This window comes from Chrysemys picta, chromosome 7 (assembly GCF_011386835.1).
Source record: "Chrysemys picta bellii isolate R12L10 chromosome 7, ASM1138683v2, whole genome shotgun sequence".
NCBI lineage: Eukaryota > Metazoa > Chordata > Testudines > Emydidae > Chrysemys > Chrysemys picta.
The window spans coordinates 96708451-96725916 of record NC_088797.1 but is presented as its reverse complement, the minus strand read 5'-3'; the positions used below and the strand labels follow the sequence as shown (position 1 = coordinate 96725916).

The 17466-nt window shown below is 38.3% G+C and overlaps 1 protein-coding gene across 4 annotated transcripts in view; it reads left to right on the top strand.

The window, feature by feature from the left end:
* The window catches only part of PLCE1 (phospholipase C epsilon 1), a 329780-nt gene that overhangs the window by 37151 nt on the left and 275163 nt on the right, over positions 1-17466 (top strand). For all 4 annotated transcript variants that reach the window (XM_065552073.1, XM_024107295.3, XM_065552074.1 and 1 more), the window contains one exon: positions 1571-3155. In XM_065552073.1, coding sequence (XP_065408145.1) covers positions 1950-3155 — 1206 coding nt within the window. In that variant the 5' untranslated portion in view covers positions 1571-1949. The remainder of the gene's footprint in view (positions 1-1570; positions 3156-17466) is intronic.

Sequence of the window (17466 nt, the reverse complement as noted above, 5' to 3'; positions counted from 1 at the left end):
ATAAATTAGCAAATTCACACCTTGAGTGATAAACAGGTTGGCAGATTCTTAAGGTTGCCTTGGTTTTTCCAGGTTTTCATACCCAGGCTAAGATCTTTAGTCTGTGTGACTATCACTTCTGACAGTTCAGTCTTTGTTCCTCAGGTGTGTTGTTGTAGGGAGAGTGAGGACCCCACATGTTGTCATTGTCCTTCTTTTATATCTCCCCCCCCCCTTGCTGGAAAGCTTTTTTTGCTGTGACCTGGGTCAAACAGTTCCCATTGTGTAGAGCTATCTCTGAGCGGTTTCTATTGCACACTGTTCCTGGGGTAATCCTTATGCTTGTGTTCATTTCTTCAATAAGCCACTAACATTGTTTGGCTTCATCTAATGTAGCACATTTGAAATACAGAGACATGGTCAATATTCCCAGCTTCAGATACAAAAATAATACATGCCTACAAGTTGGATAAACATATTCAGTAAATCATAACCTTTAATGATACCTTACATGAGTCATCTTGCATAAAGTACATCTCAGTTATGTCATGTGCATATCATAAGCATATTTACATAACGACTATGAAGCGTAATGTCACACTGACCATGTCATGTTCAGTTAGATTTTTTCTCTGGCTTTTCCTCCTTCAATCCTCTGTCCTTGCCCTCAAGTCCCTGCACAACTGTCTTTTTACTTTTCTCTCTCATCTCCTCTGCTGTACCAGTGGTAGCAGCCTTGACAGAAGACACTTGACTAGAAGAAATGAGTTACTTCGTAGTGGCAAGGTTTAAGGGCAATTAAAGATAGTCATGTAATCTTTAAAAAAAAACCTGTTAAGGCATGACCAATCCATATGTGTTGTAACTTGCCCCCCTACTGTGTGTCTATATCTTTAATTTTGATGAAAAGAATCAATTATTTTTCAAAGGACATCAATAATTAAACTTTTCTGAAAATAGTTTTACCAACTTTAGTGATAAGTAATCCCTAAAATAATTCTGAAAGAGATCATATAAAACCATGTGTTTTTCACTTTGTGAAACTGAACATACATAATATAAACAGTTTCACCCTATACAGTCAAATTTTCCCGTTTGTGTTTTTTTCATACAACAGTGTAGAGAAAAACATTTTTTAAAATAAGAAAATGTGATCGTAAAACTGTAAATATTGATGGAGGGAGTTTAAAGGGATGTCTATTCAGCAGAAAGGCCTGTGGCAGTGAGACATCAAGGCCGATCAACTGATTTGGGCTTGCAGGGCCCGTACTACGGGGCTGTAGCCCAGGTTCTGAAACCCAAGCCCAGACATCCACACTATTGTGTTTAGCCCTGTAGCGTGAGCCCTGCAAGCCCAAGTTAGTTGACCCGGGCTCTGAGACTTGCTGCTGCTCGTTGTGTAGATGTTCCCTAAGACAGATATACTTCCTGAAACTATTTTCAACTTATTTTTTTTCAGTTCATTAGATCTCAAGTTGATGGTGTCCTCTTAACATTCTATGAACAGCTTTACATACTAAACTATTTCTTGTTGTTGTTATGACTATGCCTTTCATACCATGGAATTTAACACATTGTCTTTTTCTTGCAGGAAACTAATTAAAATTGGATGTTATATGGTGAGATGCATCTTTGTGATGGATTATATGTTCAAATATGCTCTTCTTCTACAAACTGTAGCAACAGAGTACCCTGCGTATGACAGAAATGCTGACAGTGGAAAGACTATGTCAACTGGCAATATCACATTAAAAAACTGCTTTAAGAAAATCTGTAGTTCACATCAGTAATCCACAGCTGGTAAAGCTCTGTAGTTCGTAATGCATATGCTTTTAAAAGTAATAAAGGATTCAACGTGTTTTTACACAGTGTGTCTGCACTGATAATTTAGCACTGAATTTTCATACACTGAAATCATGGTATGATTATCAGTGAGGAAAAACAGAACATTATCTAAAAACTGTGTCAAAATGACCTCTGAGGAAATGGCAGCTTCTGTACTTGTGTCTGTGGCACAGGGTAAAGTGATACCTGCTCAGTCAGCTGGAGATGGAAATAGTGAAAATGCTTTGGACACCAATGTTATAAAAAGACATATTGCTAATCAAGGAAGGCAGACTACACATACTTTCTCGTACTTACACAGACTTAAAGAAGAACATCTTCAGGGCTCGCTGCCCAAAATTTTCTCTTTGGCAAATGGAGAAGAAATGACTGATAACAGGAGTAATGAAAACTTCTGGGAGAAAAACACATGCATCCCTGGTTCAGTGGAGTTTCTTAACGTGAATTGCAACATTATAAAGAAAAAATGCAAGAGCAGTGTTCCGCATAACCAGTTACGTAAATCATGTGATTCTTTAGCAGAAGAACACACATGCTTGGAAACTGGAATTTCTACTTCACAGGAAAGGACCATGTTTGCTGAAATTCAGTTGAAGATGGATGGACCTTCAGTAGAGATGAAGTCATTAAGAAACCAGTCAGCGGTAAATAAAAGTGGCACCGATGATGCTGATAATGTAGCAGTGTTTCACTTTCGCTATGCTAGTGAAAGAAATATATCAAAAGCTTTGTGCACACTACACAACAGCTTCATTTTGGGTGACTGTTTACAGCATGTAAATGTTGGTAATGAACACACCAGCGATTCAACAGCCTGCACTTGTAAATTAATGGAATTGACAAATAATTGTGACAATAAATATGGACAACAGTTGTGTGATAACTGTGACACTTTAAGGGACAAGTATTTATGTGTCGAAAGAGCAGCACGAAAGGTTAGAGTGGCATGCTCAAGTCACAGCTTCTATGGTGGTAATTTTACTGGAAAAATGTCCTCAAAGCCCTTTCTGAGCCATTTTGAAGATTGCAGTGATAACTGTGAAGAAGGGATGGAGGAGGAATTTTATAGAAACAAAAAGGAACGTTCCACTTTACTAATCAGACGTTTTTGTAAAAATGATAAGGAGGTTAAAAAATCAGTTTATACTGGAACCAGGGCAATTGTTAGGACTTTACCTTCGGGTCATATTGGAGATGTTGCTTGGGATTATGTGGAGCAGAAGAGAAACAAGAGTGACTTAAAGCATTGTAGGATTATCGCAAAACATCGAACTATTCAAGCCTTAAGTCAGGAATTAAATTCTGATCTTGTGAAATCCATATGGTGTGAGGTAAGCTTTTAATATTTTTTTTCATGCAAACATGTACTGAACTGATGTTTTGATTTAACAAAATTATTACATGGTTTATCGGTTAAGCACTTGAAGAGGGTGTCAAACTACATGATTTAAATAAAACAACCTTGTAGATAAGACATAATATAGCCACAACCACTATGCAAAAACCAAGTTTTTATTATGAATAACATTTAAGATGCATTTTATGATGTCTATTGGTACCAACTAGCATAGCAATATGTTAAGTCTTCCATTCTCTATGTTGAACACTCCTTTTTTAGAAGGGTTCGTCTCATCCTTAAACTCATTTTGTCTAAAAACTGGCACAGGAGTTTCTAATCAGGGGTGGAATAAAAATAAATCATCCATTTTTATGGACTTTCTAAAAATGAAGCAGAGACCTTCTTAATGTTTCAAAATTAGAATTTTTTTTTTACTTTACAATTTTCACACTAATACTACAATGTTCCATGGTATGGATTGATATAGAACGATTGTAGTGAAAAAATACAGGTTGCAGTAATAAGTATTTTTAAAAAAAAACCTAGATATTTCATCTGAATTTTCGTGTTTGAACATTACTTCTGCACATATAAATAACTATATCTTTATAAATGTATATTATGACTGTTGCATACTGTGTATTGATATATGGTTGTCTTAACTTACGTTCTATTGACTAAATATCATTCTAAGCCTTCATCCACAATTATTATGAACTCATTAAAAAGTTGTATAAATAATACGGCACTTCCCAAACAAATAACATTAATTGTGAAGTACTTTTACATCATGCTGTTCAGAGTTCTGCAGTTCCATCGCTATAGAACTGGAAGCAGAAACTATACTTGGTAATGGAATTTATAAAAAGCTTTTTTTCACAGTTTTGCTAACAAAATGCCATTTTAGAATGGAAGATTAAAGTGCTTTTCTTTGGCATCAGGTTCAGCCAGCATCTAATGTCAGTGTTGTTGGTTATTTAACTTCACTTTGCCAACCATATGCTGCCATGACATTTAAAATAATTTAAAAGTCAGTTGTAATATTTTTATATAAAATGAACTCTGATTTTATTAATCATAGCATTACTTTTTAGTCGTGTTGACATCTGTTATTTTCATGCCACTAATATGTGTAAATGATGTAGTATTTTGTGACTGGGCATTCATCTCAAGGGTATAAATACTGATATCAAATCCATTCTCCATTTTTGAGATGGTTCTTGATTTTACAGTTTGACTAGTCAGCTATCATTTTAACATTCCCTTTGAATACCTGTGATTCGGGCAGAATCTTAGTAAACAGTATGACCTAAGAACAGCAATTGTATCTAGATCTTGGAATGCAGCAACCAGTCACATATGGAGTAGTGGTGGAATTGGTACTCCAAAGGATATTGTTGCTATTGTCAGATCACTATATCAAGACTGAGAAAAGGTCATGTAACTCCCTGTTTAAAGAAAGTGTTTTAATTTCATCTTTAAAAAAAAAAAAAAAACCCCAAAACAAAAACCTCTATCCATATCCAGAAAAAGTGAAAAAAGTTTTCAAAGGCAACTAAATGGCATTTGTGACTTTGAAAATCTTCTCCAGTGTGTATGAGTAATTCTCCTGTAGTAGTCCATATTACATTTACATATTATTTATTCTCATTCATTATTCAGTCGTATTTTCCTGGTATAATTTACACTTCCTATATATTTTCATTTTACTTTTTCTAAATTATTTAAAGTATTGAAGAAAAAATAAATTTGAAATACAATTATAGAGACTTCTGATTTTGTTTTACATATTATTTGGGAGAGGGTGAGCACTCTTTCTTTTGGTCCCTGATTTAAGTACTTAAGCATGTGAGTACTCTACACGATTTAAGTGCTTTGCTGAATTGGGGGTGTGGAGCAAGCTGTTCCAGCTCACTACTGTGTAGAGAAATTTTCCTCAATTTCCTGAAGAAGGTTTTTAAAGGAAAGCCAGAAATAAAAATCAATACCTAGAATGTTTTACCTTGTTTGTCTCTGCCTGACTCTTTGTTGGGTCTCCAAAGTTACTGATTTGTTTACAGTTGAGTTGAGCAATATTCTTGTGTTATGCTTGTATCTTCTTCTTTAATGAATTCTCCTATTCCTATGTTCATGAAGATCTCTAAAAAGCAAATAAGATAAAGAAATCAAGAAAATGTATAAGTAGAACTTTCTACATAAACTACTGCTTCTTTTTATGCTTAGCTCAAGTTATGAGCGAGATGAAGAAAATGGGTATTTCTCAAAGCTTAATTATTTATCCAGTACCTGAATGCTTTGGTCAGTGAAATTGGAACAATTAAAACAAAACAGCTTCTCATATCAGAGATCTCTTGCAAATGTTTCTGATTGTTTTAGAAAAATATATTTGTTTTGGGTTTTTTATTTTTTGGAAGGAGAAATTTGAGATTAAAAATAAGTCAAAATTAATTCCTGGTATTGGTGAATACAGCTCCACTGAGTTGGAGTAAAATCTGCCTGCACAAGGTCTGAATTTGACCCAAAGTCCAATCTAACTAGGATAGAATACAACAAATCTGGAGTAGTGGGTATGGAACCATGGGAGCACAATTTCTGTGACATAGTATTCCCCAGACCTTGGAACCTTGCAGAAGCTTCTCTACTGGAATTATATGGTGTTGCTCCTCCCACAGTACTTAGTTAGTTTGGGCCCAACTGCTAACTAAGACATAGTCTCCTGTGCCTGGTGGCACATGAAGTGAACCATATTCCCCACTGCTGCCTGTCTGGATCAAGATGTTTGACTCCATCTTAAGTTGTATTCATGATGATAGAATCCTTTTCAATCATCATATAATAGATCATTCTTTGTCCTTCACGCTGCCTTTTCCCTCCACGTGGAATCCAATCTAAGCCATACCTTGTGGTTCTGTCATAGGGTAGCCTAACTACTTGACAAGATAGCCAGAACTGTGTCTGTATAATTTGAGTCTGCAGTCTGCTGACCCATGCAGCACAATACTTCCACATTGGTTACATGATCTCCCTGGTAAATTCCCAAGATTCTTTTCAATGCTGGTGGAATGCATTGAGCTTTCTGCTGTGTACATCCACTATCTGCCATGTTTCTGAGTCATACAGCAGTCCTGGGAGAACAATCTCATGTTACTGTATATATGTATCTTCTTCTTCCAGATGTTTGACAAATGAGAAAATGATCCTCTGGCTTCACTGATTCTTGCCTTTGCTACTTTAGTGAGTTGGCCATGAGCAGATATTGTACATCCAAGGTAGAGGAAGTCATCAACTCTTCCGTATTCTTCTTCATCAATCACATATGTGCCTGTATTGACAGCATTCTCTCCTGCCTCCATAGTCTTGGTCTTCTATGTACTGACACACAATCCCACTGTAGTAGTTTCTGCTTTTATGCTCATAAAGAGTCTTTTTTTCATTTTGTCCAAGTTGGTATCTAGTATGACAATATCATCTGCAAAATCTAAGTCTCACCGCTTATATCTTGCCTAAACAATACCATTGTTGTTGGCAGCAGCTGTCACTCTACTCATCACAGTCTGTGACAGTGCAGAAGAGAAGTGGGGATAATTATGCAATAGCAATTTTAAAGCATTCCATGTCTACGCTTTCTGTCCAGATGCAACCTGCAGATTAGTCATACAAGGCTTTCATCGAATTCACATCTTTGTTGGAATTCCAGAGTGCCTCAGGATCTTCCAGCAGGCTTCTGTAGACACTATATTAAACACTTCCATAAAAATCAAGGAACTTTAAAAACCATCTTCTGCTGGTATTCTAGCCTTTTCTCAAGTCTTGTCGAGGTGAAAATCTGGTCTGGATACGACCTACTGGATTGACATCCAGTCTGATCTTCCCTGAGTATTTAATCAACAGCAGTTTTCACCATATTCAAAATAATGCAAAATGCTTCAGCAGGTACAGATAATGTTATCTCTCCAGTTATCACAAATAAGCCGGTTTCCCCCCTCTCCTCCCTTGGGAATTTTGCAGATAACACCTTTTGTCTTATCTTTAGGACAGGTCTAGGATTTTTAAACCATTCTATACAATTTGCAGGTGCAGTTAATCATCACTTCCTCTCCATCTTTTAATGTTTTGGAGTCTATCTTATCTTAGTCTGGTGTTTTACCTCTCTCTTCAGTTGATTTATGACTTTAGTTACTTCCTCAAAGGCAATTACTTTTAGTGATATAAGTTGTCTGCTATTTCTTCACATTTCTCTGTGCTCTGGCTGATTAAGGGCAGCTGGAAATGTTCCATCTAATGTGCTCTCTACCTTTCCTCTGTGGTTAAAATTATACCATCTCAAGTCTTCACAAGGCCACAGCGGTTTGAGAATTAAGTCAGTTTTACAGATACTAGTAAAACCTTTTTAGAATCCCCCTCTCTTGTATGCTACCTCAGCTGCTCTTGCTTTATTTTCCATACATTGTCTCCTCTCTTTTTGCTGATCTTTTAACTTTCTTGTCTTTTGTTCGCATATTTTTGTTGCGAAATAGCTCTTTTACTGCTGTTTCCTTCTTTAATACTGATCTTCAACAAGCCTCCATATATTTGGTTGGAGCCATTATTTTTTCTTAGATCTTTGCAGCCACACTTGCTGCTTTGAGAAACTGCCATTGTTTGGTTACATCATCCATCAGTGTCTTTTAACTTTTCAAATCGATTTCTAAGTTGCGGTTTTAAATGTGCCTTCACTTCTGGATATACTAACTTTCTAATATCATAGATGCCATTTGCCTTGCATGGCCTTACCTTATTTAGTTTTATTGTTATTATCCTAATAACAAGATGGTGGTCACTTCCAACATCAGCACTCCTATACACTCCAACAGTGTTCTTCTCCAGCTTCTTCTAATGGTAACACACTCAAGCTGTTTCTGGGAGAAGCCATCATTAGATTTCCATATCAATTTGCTTTTCCTTGCATGGAAATAATGTACCCACAATGCAAAGATTGCATGGACCATAGAATTTAACTAAATGTTCTCCATTGTCAATCTGCCCTCGCATGCCATGTCTGCCCATAATGTGTTCATATTCAGTATTCTCATCACCAGCCTGTGTTATCCTCATTGGGATATTTAAAAGCAATGTCATCTTTATTGGTCTGACTATGGACATACTGCAGTTTTTCATGAAAACAGTTTTTGACCTGTCATTGTCACTTGTTGGCATATAACACTGAACAGATGTGACTTTTGCATGGTTCATCACAAAGCAAGCAGTCAGTATTCTTGAGTTTACAGGTTCCCATTCCTTCAGTGTTCTTAGCTTCCTTGCTGAATAATATATCTAAAGCTTCCCAGTGTTTTTTGTCATCCTGTCTTCCAGAATATAAAACATTCATGCCTTTTGATGATGATTTGCCTTGTCCAGTCCACCTCATCTCATTCAGTCCAAGTATACTCAGGCAAATATTTTCATTTCTCTGATAACTTGAGACCTACCTGCGCTCCAAAGTGATCTAATATTCCAATATCCAATTCTTATGTTAACCTTAGCTGTGCAGATACCTTGTTTCACTTTCAGAAATTCCTTGCAGCTTTGATTCAACATCATCATAGTGTTGGCGGGTTGGCCAGTACTATCTTGTCTTATGTCCAGCAGATTGTAGCTCTCCACAGTTGATTTGTATTAGCAAGTTTGTGACAGACTCATCTTGTCTCTGGGCTGATTCCATAATAACAGAAAGCATTTTTGTATGGTCAGGTTGTTAGCCTGACTCTCAACCCCCTACTAGAAAGACTGGTGGACTGCCTTTAGTCTGGCTTCTACCCTTCGACCCAACTAGCTTTGGTAACCCTACTGGGAGTTTTGCTTGAAGCAGCATTTAACATCTGGAAACTTCATACTGTGCAGCTAGGGAAGGACTCTGCTATTGGCAGCAGAATTCCTGCCTCTGCTTGGTACCCAAAGCCTCCCTCTTGAGGAGAATATTGAAGGAAAACTCCACAGTAATGATCTCATGGAGTTCCTCTACCTCTACTATGGGTGTCTTTTTATAGGAGGGTACAATTGGCCCCCAATTTGGTAGTTTATTGTGAAGAGATTTTAAAAAGCGCTATAATTCTGAAAAATCTCATTTCCCCACACCTTAAAACAGTATTTTATTTCACAAACGAATATATGCCTTAAAAGAAAAATGACTTTTTTTTTTGTTCTGAAGATTGTATCCATTTGACTTCATAAAAATATCTGAGATTCCTTATAGTTAAGGATAGAGTGATTTTTACCTATTTAGAAATCGGAGATAAGTCTTCTCTACTAAAACTTCTCACCTGCTGGATGTTAGTACTTTTCCATTTAAAAATATGTAAAATTACCTCACTGTACCATACAGTGTTGCTCTGTGTTAAGGTTCGCTAAGGTGATGTCCCCAGTCATAAATAGTGAAAGTATGCAGATGTCTATACTTGTGTATGACTTGGTAGATGGGCCACATTCCAATGAAGGAATGAGTCTGAACCACATATTTACATAACTTGACATCCACTGACTAGATTTGTGTATCGTTTCACTTAACAAACATTAGCTGAGATCAAATCACATTGTCACTTGCTCAATTAAGGAATGGATGTATTTTAAGTTTCTTGTAGGCATTTCTACCTTCAATTATTAGAGTCCATCTGCTTTTACGTGCACACTGCTTTCCCTGACCTTTCCACCACTGCCACAATCAGTGCATATAGTGCAAGATGTTGAACATTTTGGTTGTGCAGATTTAATTTTAATTTATGGTCACACATCTACACATTCAAGAAAAGTATCAGCAGTACATAAAATTGTCATACAAAAGTAGTTTAAATACAAACAAAATAAGAAAAAATAAAATGTTCAGTAAAATTGCCAGAATAATTATTGCAAAGTGAGTAGCTTTTTCGCCTTAGGATTGAAGACCAGACACCACAGTGACCTAAATCTGCAAGTTTCACTGTTTCACAACCTGTCACCTTCCATATGATGGTTTCTTGTATTTTCTTTACTATCCTATTCTGTGATTGACCTATTGCGCATAGTATTCATCAAGCATTCCTAGTATCTTTTTTATAAAAAATGTAGTAAAAAGTTGTTCTATAATATTACTCATGTTTTTTTATTATAGTATCCTTAATAGATGTTTTCATATGCCTGCAAATGAACTGTGTACTAGCCAAGTGTTTAATACATTTACTGAGTTTAAAAAAAATTAAAATCAATCTTAGAGGGAAATGATAGCCAATAAATTAATGTGATTTTTTCCCCCCATACTTTTCCCCCTTGGTTCACTCTGAGTATGCATGTTTTATTAGAACAACTGAGTGAACATTAGTACGGACTTTTGAGTAAGAAAATGATTTTCTTACTCAAAAGACCGTACTAATGTTCACTTATCCACACCAGAGGGATTGCCTTGTCACGGCAGAATAGCTGTACCACTCAGCATAGTGCTGTTTTGTGGTCTGTGGAACATGTGGGTACCATTGATAAGTACTGTTTCAGTGTTGGTTTGGAAAAGGCATTGTATTGTTGTCTTGCTAAAAATTTTCCTGTTTGCTTGGACTACTGAAGTGTTAATAAGGGATGTAAGAAGGTGAGTTGAGGCTTCAGATGTATAGATAATACGGAAATTATTAGTGTCCTTGTATAGTGTATGGCTGCTCTTTGTATATATTCCATATACAGGTCTGCTTGTCCAACAGATACCTAAATATAAATAGGGGATATCAATGTTCAGTCACCACATATGTTTAGTTCTCCCTTTTTATTTAGTGTATAATCTCTGTAGTGATGAGTAAAATGGAAAGAGGCTCCATTCAGTTATAGTCTACCTATCACAGCATCTTGGATATGAAATATGAAGTCCTGTTATTCTAGACCAGTGGTTTTCAGACTGCAAGTCGCGACTCAGTACTGGGTCATGGAATGTAAGGCATTGGGTTGCGGCCGCTCTGGTCAGCACCGTCGACCGGGCCGTTAAAAGTCCCATTGGTGGTGCTGCCTGGCTAAGGCAGGCTAGTTCCTACCTGTTCTGACACCACGCTGTGCCTCGGAAGCGGCCAGTAGCAGGTCTGGCTCCAGCTGCAGGTCTGGGGCCCGGCCAATGAGAGCTGCGGGGGCGGTGCCTGCGGGCGAGAGCCGCACAAAGCCGCCTGCGTGCCTCAGCCTAGGAGCCAGACCTGCTGCTGGTTGCTTCCAGGTTGCAGTATGGTCCGCAGTACCAGGAAAGGCAGGAAGCCTGCCTTAGCACTCCCATTGCATCGCTGACCGGGAGCCGCCTGAGGTAAGCCCATGCCCCAATCCCCTCCCCCATCCCGGAGCCCCCTCCTGCAACCCAAACTCCTCCTCCCCAGCCCCACCCCAGAGCTTGCATCCCCAGCCCAGAGCCCTGAACCCTCCCGCATCCCTGCCCCAGCCCAAACTCCCTTCCCACACTCTGAACCCCTCATTCCCGGCCTCACCCCACAGCCCTTATCCCTGCACCCCAACCCTGAGTCCCTCCCACACCCCAACCCCTCATCCCCAGTTCCATTGGGTCACAGGCATCAACAATTTTCTTAAACTGGGTTGCTGAAAAAAAGGTTTGAAAACCACTGTTCTGACAACACTTTTCATAACTTTTGGATGGTGAAATATTGTCAATGAATTTTGTAAAATAAATAGTGCTCTTCCCACACACATTTTCTATGATGCTTGAGCCTACAAAATGCTGAGCCTACAAGATGCTTTGCATCCTAGCCCCAAGGTAGCAAAGTACATACAGCATTTACCGAATTTTTAAACGCACAAGTACTCCAACTGACTTTCAAGTTAAGCACGGACTTACATGATTTGCTGGTTTGGGGCCAGAATGCTTCTCTCTTTGGGAGGAGCAATTCTTTAAACAACTAGGCACAATGGATTTCCTGAACGCAAAACCTAAAAGGTCTAAAGAGGAAAAGCTAGTGAAAACAGGATGCAAAAATGGCCATTCTAATACCAGCTTGTATGTAATGGTCTTGCACCTAACTCTGAAGACAGCTAGAGAGGGACATTGATTCAGTATTGCCAACCCCAAGTGTTCAAAAATCCTGAGTCAGGCCTCAGAAATCTTTAAATTGGTTTAAAGATAATGAGGCTTAAAAATAACCTCATATTTTTTTTTATTTTACTTTTTAAAAAAACCTTTAAGGTACACTCTGTTCAAGTCTTTAAGCTTTTCTTTACAGCCATGAGGGCCAAAAAAATTTTAAATGAAGGCTGAGATTCTCACATATTACATGACTCCAGGAAATGGGGCTTTAAGAAATACATCAAATATTTGTGAGAGTTGGCAACATTGCCTGTGGCTATGCTTGGGAAAGGAGTTCTAAAGTTTTCTTGAATCAAGAAAACACTATCCCTGGCTTGATTCAAGAATAGCACTGTGATGGTGCTTAATTCCCATCACCTGTAAGGCAAGGGAGATGAGCTATGTTCTGCACCTAGGAATGTTTAACTGATTGTCTCCTGGCCAGAGAAGGAGCAGCTAGGTGTTATAAGGAGCAGAGAGAGCTCCCTTGGAAGTGGAAGACCCAGGAAAGAGGAGCTAGGTAGAAGAGTTCCCCTCCAGGGTAGAGGTTTGGAGGAAAGGCCAGTAGTTGTGATTGGTTTCTGAGTTTCAGGCGTTAACCTCTGAACCCCCTTTAATCACCTTCTTCAAAGACAAGGTCTGGCTGCATCCTTATCCAGCTTTTTTGCCCAAAGTGGTGTCGCAATTTCACATCAAACAAGATATCTTTCTACCAGTCTTCTGCCTGAAACCTCATAAGTCAGAAGAGGAACAGCGTCTGCATTCTCTGGATGTAAGAAGGGTCCTAGTCTTCTATATTGCCAGGACAAGATCCTTTTACAAATTGATGCAGTTTTTTGTTGTGATAGAAGATAGGATGAAGGGCCTTCTGCTGTCAGCCCAGAGGATCTCCTCCTGGATCACGGACTGTATCTGAGCCTGCTACGAGCAAGCAGGGATCCCGCCACTGGCCATTGTAAAGGCTCATTCCCCAAGAGCGTAGGCACCCTCAGCGGCCTTCCTGGCTCATATTCCTATGCAGGGCCATGACTTAGTCATTGGTGCATACGTTTGCGTCGAACTACACCATCACCCAATAGGCCAGAGATGATGACAGCTTTGGCAGAGCTGTGTTGCAAGCCGCATGTCTGTGAACTTTGAGCCCACTTCCAGGGATGCTGCTTGTGAGTCACCTAATATGGAATTGACATAAGCAAGTACTCAAAGAAGAAAAAAGTTACCTGCCTTTCATAACTGTCCTTTGAGATATGTTGCTCACGTCCATTCCATTACCCACCCTCCATCCCTGCCGTTGGAGTTGACGGCAAGAAGGAACTGAGAGGGTGCCGGGCCGGCAGCACCTCATATACTGGTGCATGACCGTGGTACTCCAGAGTGCACTGGAGCCGGGCCTACGGATCCCACTAGGGCAGTGTTTCCCAAACTGTGTTCCGCGGAACACTGGTGTTCCGCCTGATGTGAATAGGTGTTCCGTGAAAGAATCATAATTTTTAAAAAGGGTTTTTAATTTTTTGTATTTTAAATTTGGCATATTTGAAGCGTAGTTTACAACTCTTTTTGAATGACTATAATTTAACATAAAACTCTTTCTGGTTATTGATAGATCTCGTATTGAATATCATGGCGTAAAGAGAACATGGCATGCAACCATGTTGCTGTCTACCCCTTTTGGGCATGTTTCAGTTAGTGATGTCATACCCCTTCCGCTCGAGGCTGCACGAACTGCAGTGGTATGCACACACCATTCTCTTTACACCATGTTGAATATAACATATTCACTCAACATGTTGAAACCTGTGGGTCTTTACCGTGTGTGCGGTAAGCACAACTAAACTAGCTTAGCTCGAAACAATATAAATATTTGTGACAAAATTTGACAAAAATCAGTATTTCTAAATATTGTTACTAAACCTAATTACCATGGATTTGTGGCTAAAAAGGAACTTTGAAACGAATAGCAAGTTCTTCTGGTACTCCAACTGTGGCCGAAATAAACGAGCAAAATATTGAGTCACTTCAAAGTGAGGCTGAACAATCGCAGTCTTTTTTTTGCCGAAAAATCTGTTAGTACTGGTGAGTTATACTTTGGTGGAAATTCTTTCACCTTGGATATCAAAAAAACAAGAAGAAGCAGGTGTTAAAAGACCAAAACGAAAGTATGATGAAAGTTATTTGTCTTTCGGTTTTACGTGTGCTGGAAATAAAGATGTTCCTGATGCGCAGTGCGTCGTGTGCAACAAAATACTAGCAAACAGTTCATTGGCTCCTGCTAAACTTTGTAGGCATTTGGAAACCAAGCATGCTGAATACATAGACAAAGATATAAGTTTTTTCAAGAGGAAGTGTGACTCACTTGGAAATTGTAAACTTTCGATGATTAAAATTGCTAAAACAGACAACAAAAGTGCAACAGAGGCATCTTATCGAGTAAGTTACCCTATAGCACTTGCCTGAGAAGCTCACACTATTGGAGAAACGCTTATCAAGCCTTGCGCGAAAGATATTGTAACATGCATGTTGAGCAAGCAGTCTGGCAAAAAAAATTATGCTGTACAGTTGTCAAATAATACTGTTGCACGCCGTATTAAAGATCTTGCCGATGACCTAGAAAAAGAGCTAGTTTGCCGACTGAAAATTTGTCATGAGTATTCATTGCAGCTAGATGAGTCCACTGACGTTTCAGGACTTGCTGTGCTACTAGTATTTGTCCGATATAGATTTAATAATATTATTGAAGAGGACCTGCTCTTATTTGAATCTCTGCAAAGCAACACAACTGGAGAAGAAATATTCAACTGCATCAACAATTTTATCAGAAAGCATGAAATTAGTTGGGGAAAATGTATTGATATATGTACTAATGGTGCTCGGGCAATGATCGGGAAGATGAAGGGAGCTGTAACGCGAATCATAAGTGTGGCACTAGAAAGCACTAAGCCATTGTGTTCTACACAGACAAGCACTTGCAGTTAAAAAAATACTAGCATATCTGAAAATTGTGCTTGATGAAGCAGTACAAATTATCAATTTTGTCAAATCTCGACCACTTCAATCCAGGTTATTTAAAATTTTGTTTGAGGAAATAGATAGTGAGCACAATGCGCTTCTTTTACATACAGAAGTGAGGTGGCTATCCAGAGGAAAAGTGCTTGTGAGGCTTTTTGAGCTTTGTAGTGAACTACTGGTATTCTTCAGATAATTCAGAACGAAAATTTAATGACTGTCTGACAAATTCCTCATAGCTAACGAGACTTGGGTATCTTGCAGATATTTTTGCAAAATTAAATGAAATTAATCTGTTGCTGCAAGGAAAGAATGTGACCATTTTTACTACAATGGATAAAATTTCGTCATTAAAAAAGAAACTGGAATTCTGGGCATCTTCTGTAGAACAGAATAACTTTGCTTCCCTACAGTACATGAATTTCTGACTGAAATAAATTCTACAATCTATGAAGAATTTCCAGCACCATTTTAGAGCACTTACGTGACTTGCAGACCTCTTTATTAGAATATTTTCCTACAACTACTGATGATAATGCTTGGGTTCGAAATCCGTTTGTAATTACAGCCAAACCAGTCGGCTTTACTGCACACGATTATGAAAGCCTAATTGACTTAATCTCTGACTCTCTGATTTGAAACAAAAGTTTAAGGATCTTCCGCTGAATAATTTTTGGAGCAGCCTAATAGAAGAGTACCAATGTGGCTAAACGTGCAGTTCGAGTGCTCCTTCCTTTTGCTATAAATTATTTGTGTGAGATGGGATTTTCGTATTATACTGCAACAAAAACCAAATATAGGAATAGACTTGATGCTGCACCTGACATGAGGATTCAACTTTCCAGCATTATTCCTAATATTAAGCGAATTTGTGATAGAAAAACGCAGAAACACCAATCACATTAAATCCAAATTTGTATTTCTGTTTATAAAAATAGATTTTCCTAGTAAAAATCTAATTTGTTTGGTGTTTGTGTATATATAAAAACAGTTTTTTTTTAAGTAGAACACTGTTTTTAATTTTGACTCTTGCACTTGATTTTTGTACTACTTTATATGTGCTTTCCAGTTAGAAATTGTTAGTTTGTTATTTTAAATTTGTATTTTTGCTTTGTTTTATAAAATAAAATATATTTGAGCATAAATAACACTTTTTTTTTTTTGAAAACCAAACGACTACAAAATAATATTATAAGTCTTCTGTAATACGCTAAAAAGTGTTCCGTGGCCAAAAAAATTTGGGAAATGCTGCACTAGGGGAAAAAAATCTGGCAGCAGAGCATGCAGCATTTTTTACATTTTATGTCTATGTATATTGTGTAGCTAGTAGAGTTTTAATCATAAATTGTAAACCTAGGTCTTTTCATGTGTTTATGGTTGCTTTACATGATATTTCACCTGTCCTGTTTATGTAACACTTTAAAAATCAGCAAAAGGGTTATATAAATCAAATTTATTATGAAACAAAAGGCAAAAAACTATTATGTACATAGTTGAGTCCTATTCAGTGTCTATTCGGCGCTTCTTGGCTTGTCTCTTGTATTCATTAAATGGAGCATCTCTTGTCACTGTCCAGCAATAGTCTGCAAGCATTGATGGGCTCCATTTGCCCTGATAGCGTTTCTCCATTGTTGCAATGTCCTGGTGAAATCGCTCGCTGTGCTCATCGCTCACTGCTCCGCAGTTCGGTGGAAAAAAATCTAGATGAGAGTGCAAAAAATGTATCTTTAGTGGCATGTTGCAACCAAGGCTTTTGTATGCCTTGAGGAGGTTTTCCACCAACAACCTGTAGTTGTCTGCCTTGTTGTTTCCGAGAAAATTTATTGCCACTAACTGGAAGGCTTTCCATGCCATCTTTTCCTTGCCACGCAGTGCATGGTCAAATGCATCATCTCGAAGAAGTTCACGAATCTGAGGACCAACAAAGACACCTTCCTTTATCTTAGCTTCACTTAACTTTGGAAATTTTCCACGGAGGTCCTTGAAAGCTGCTTGTGTTTTGTCAATGGCCTTGACAAAGTTCTTCATCAGACCCAGTTTGATGTGTAAGGGTGGTAACAAAATCTTCCTTGATTCAACAAGTGGTGGATGCTGAACACTTTTCCTCCCAGGCTCCAATGACTGTTGGAGTGGCCAATCTTTCATGATGTAGTGGGAATCTCTTGCATGACTATCCCATTCGCAGAGAAAACAGCAGTACTTTGTGTATCCAGACTGCAGACCAAGCAAGAGAGCAACAACCTTCAAATCG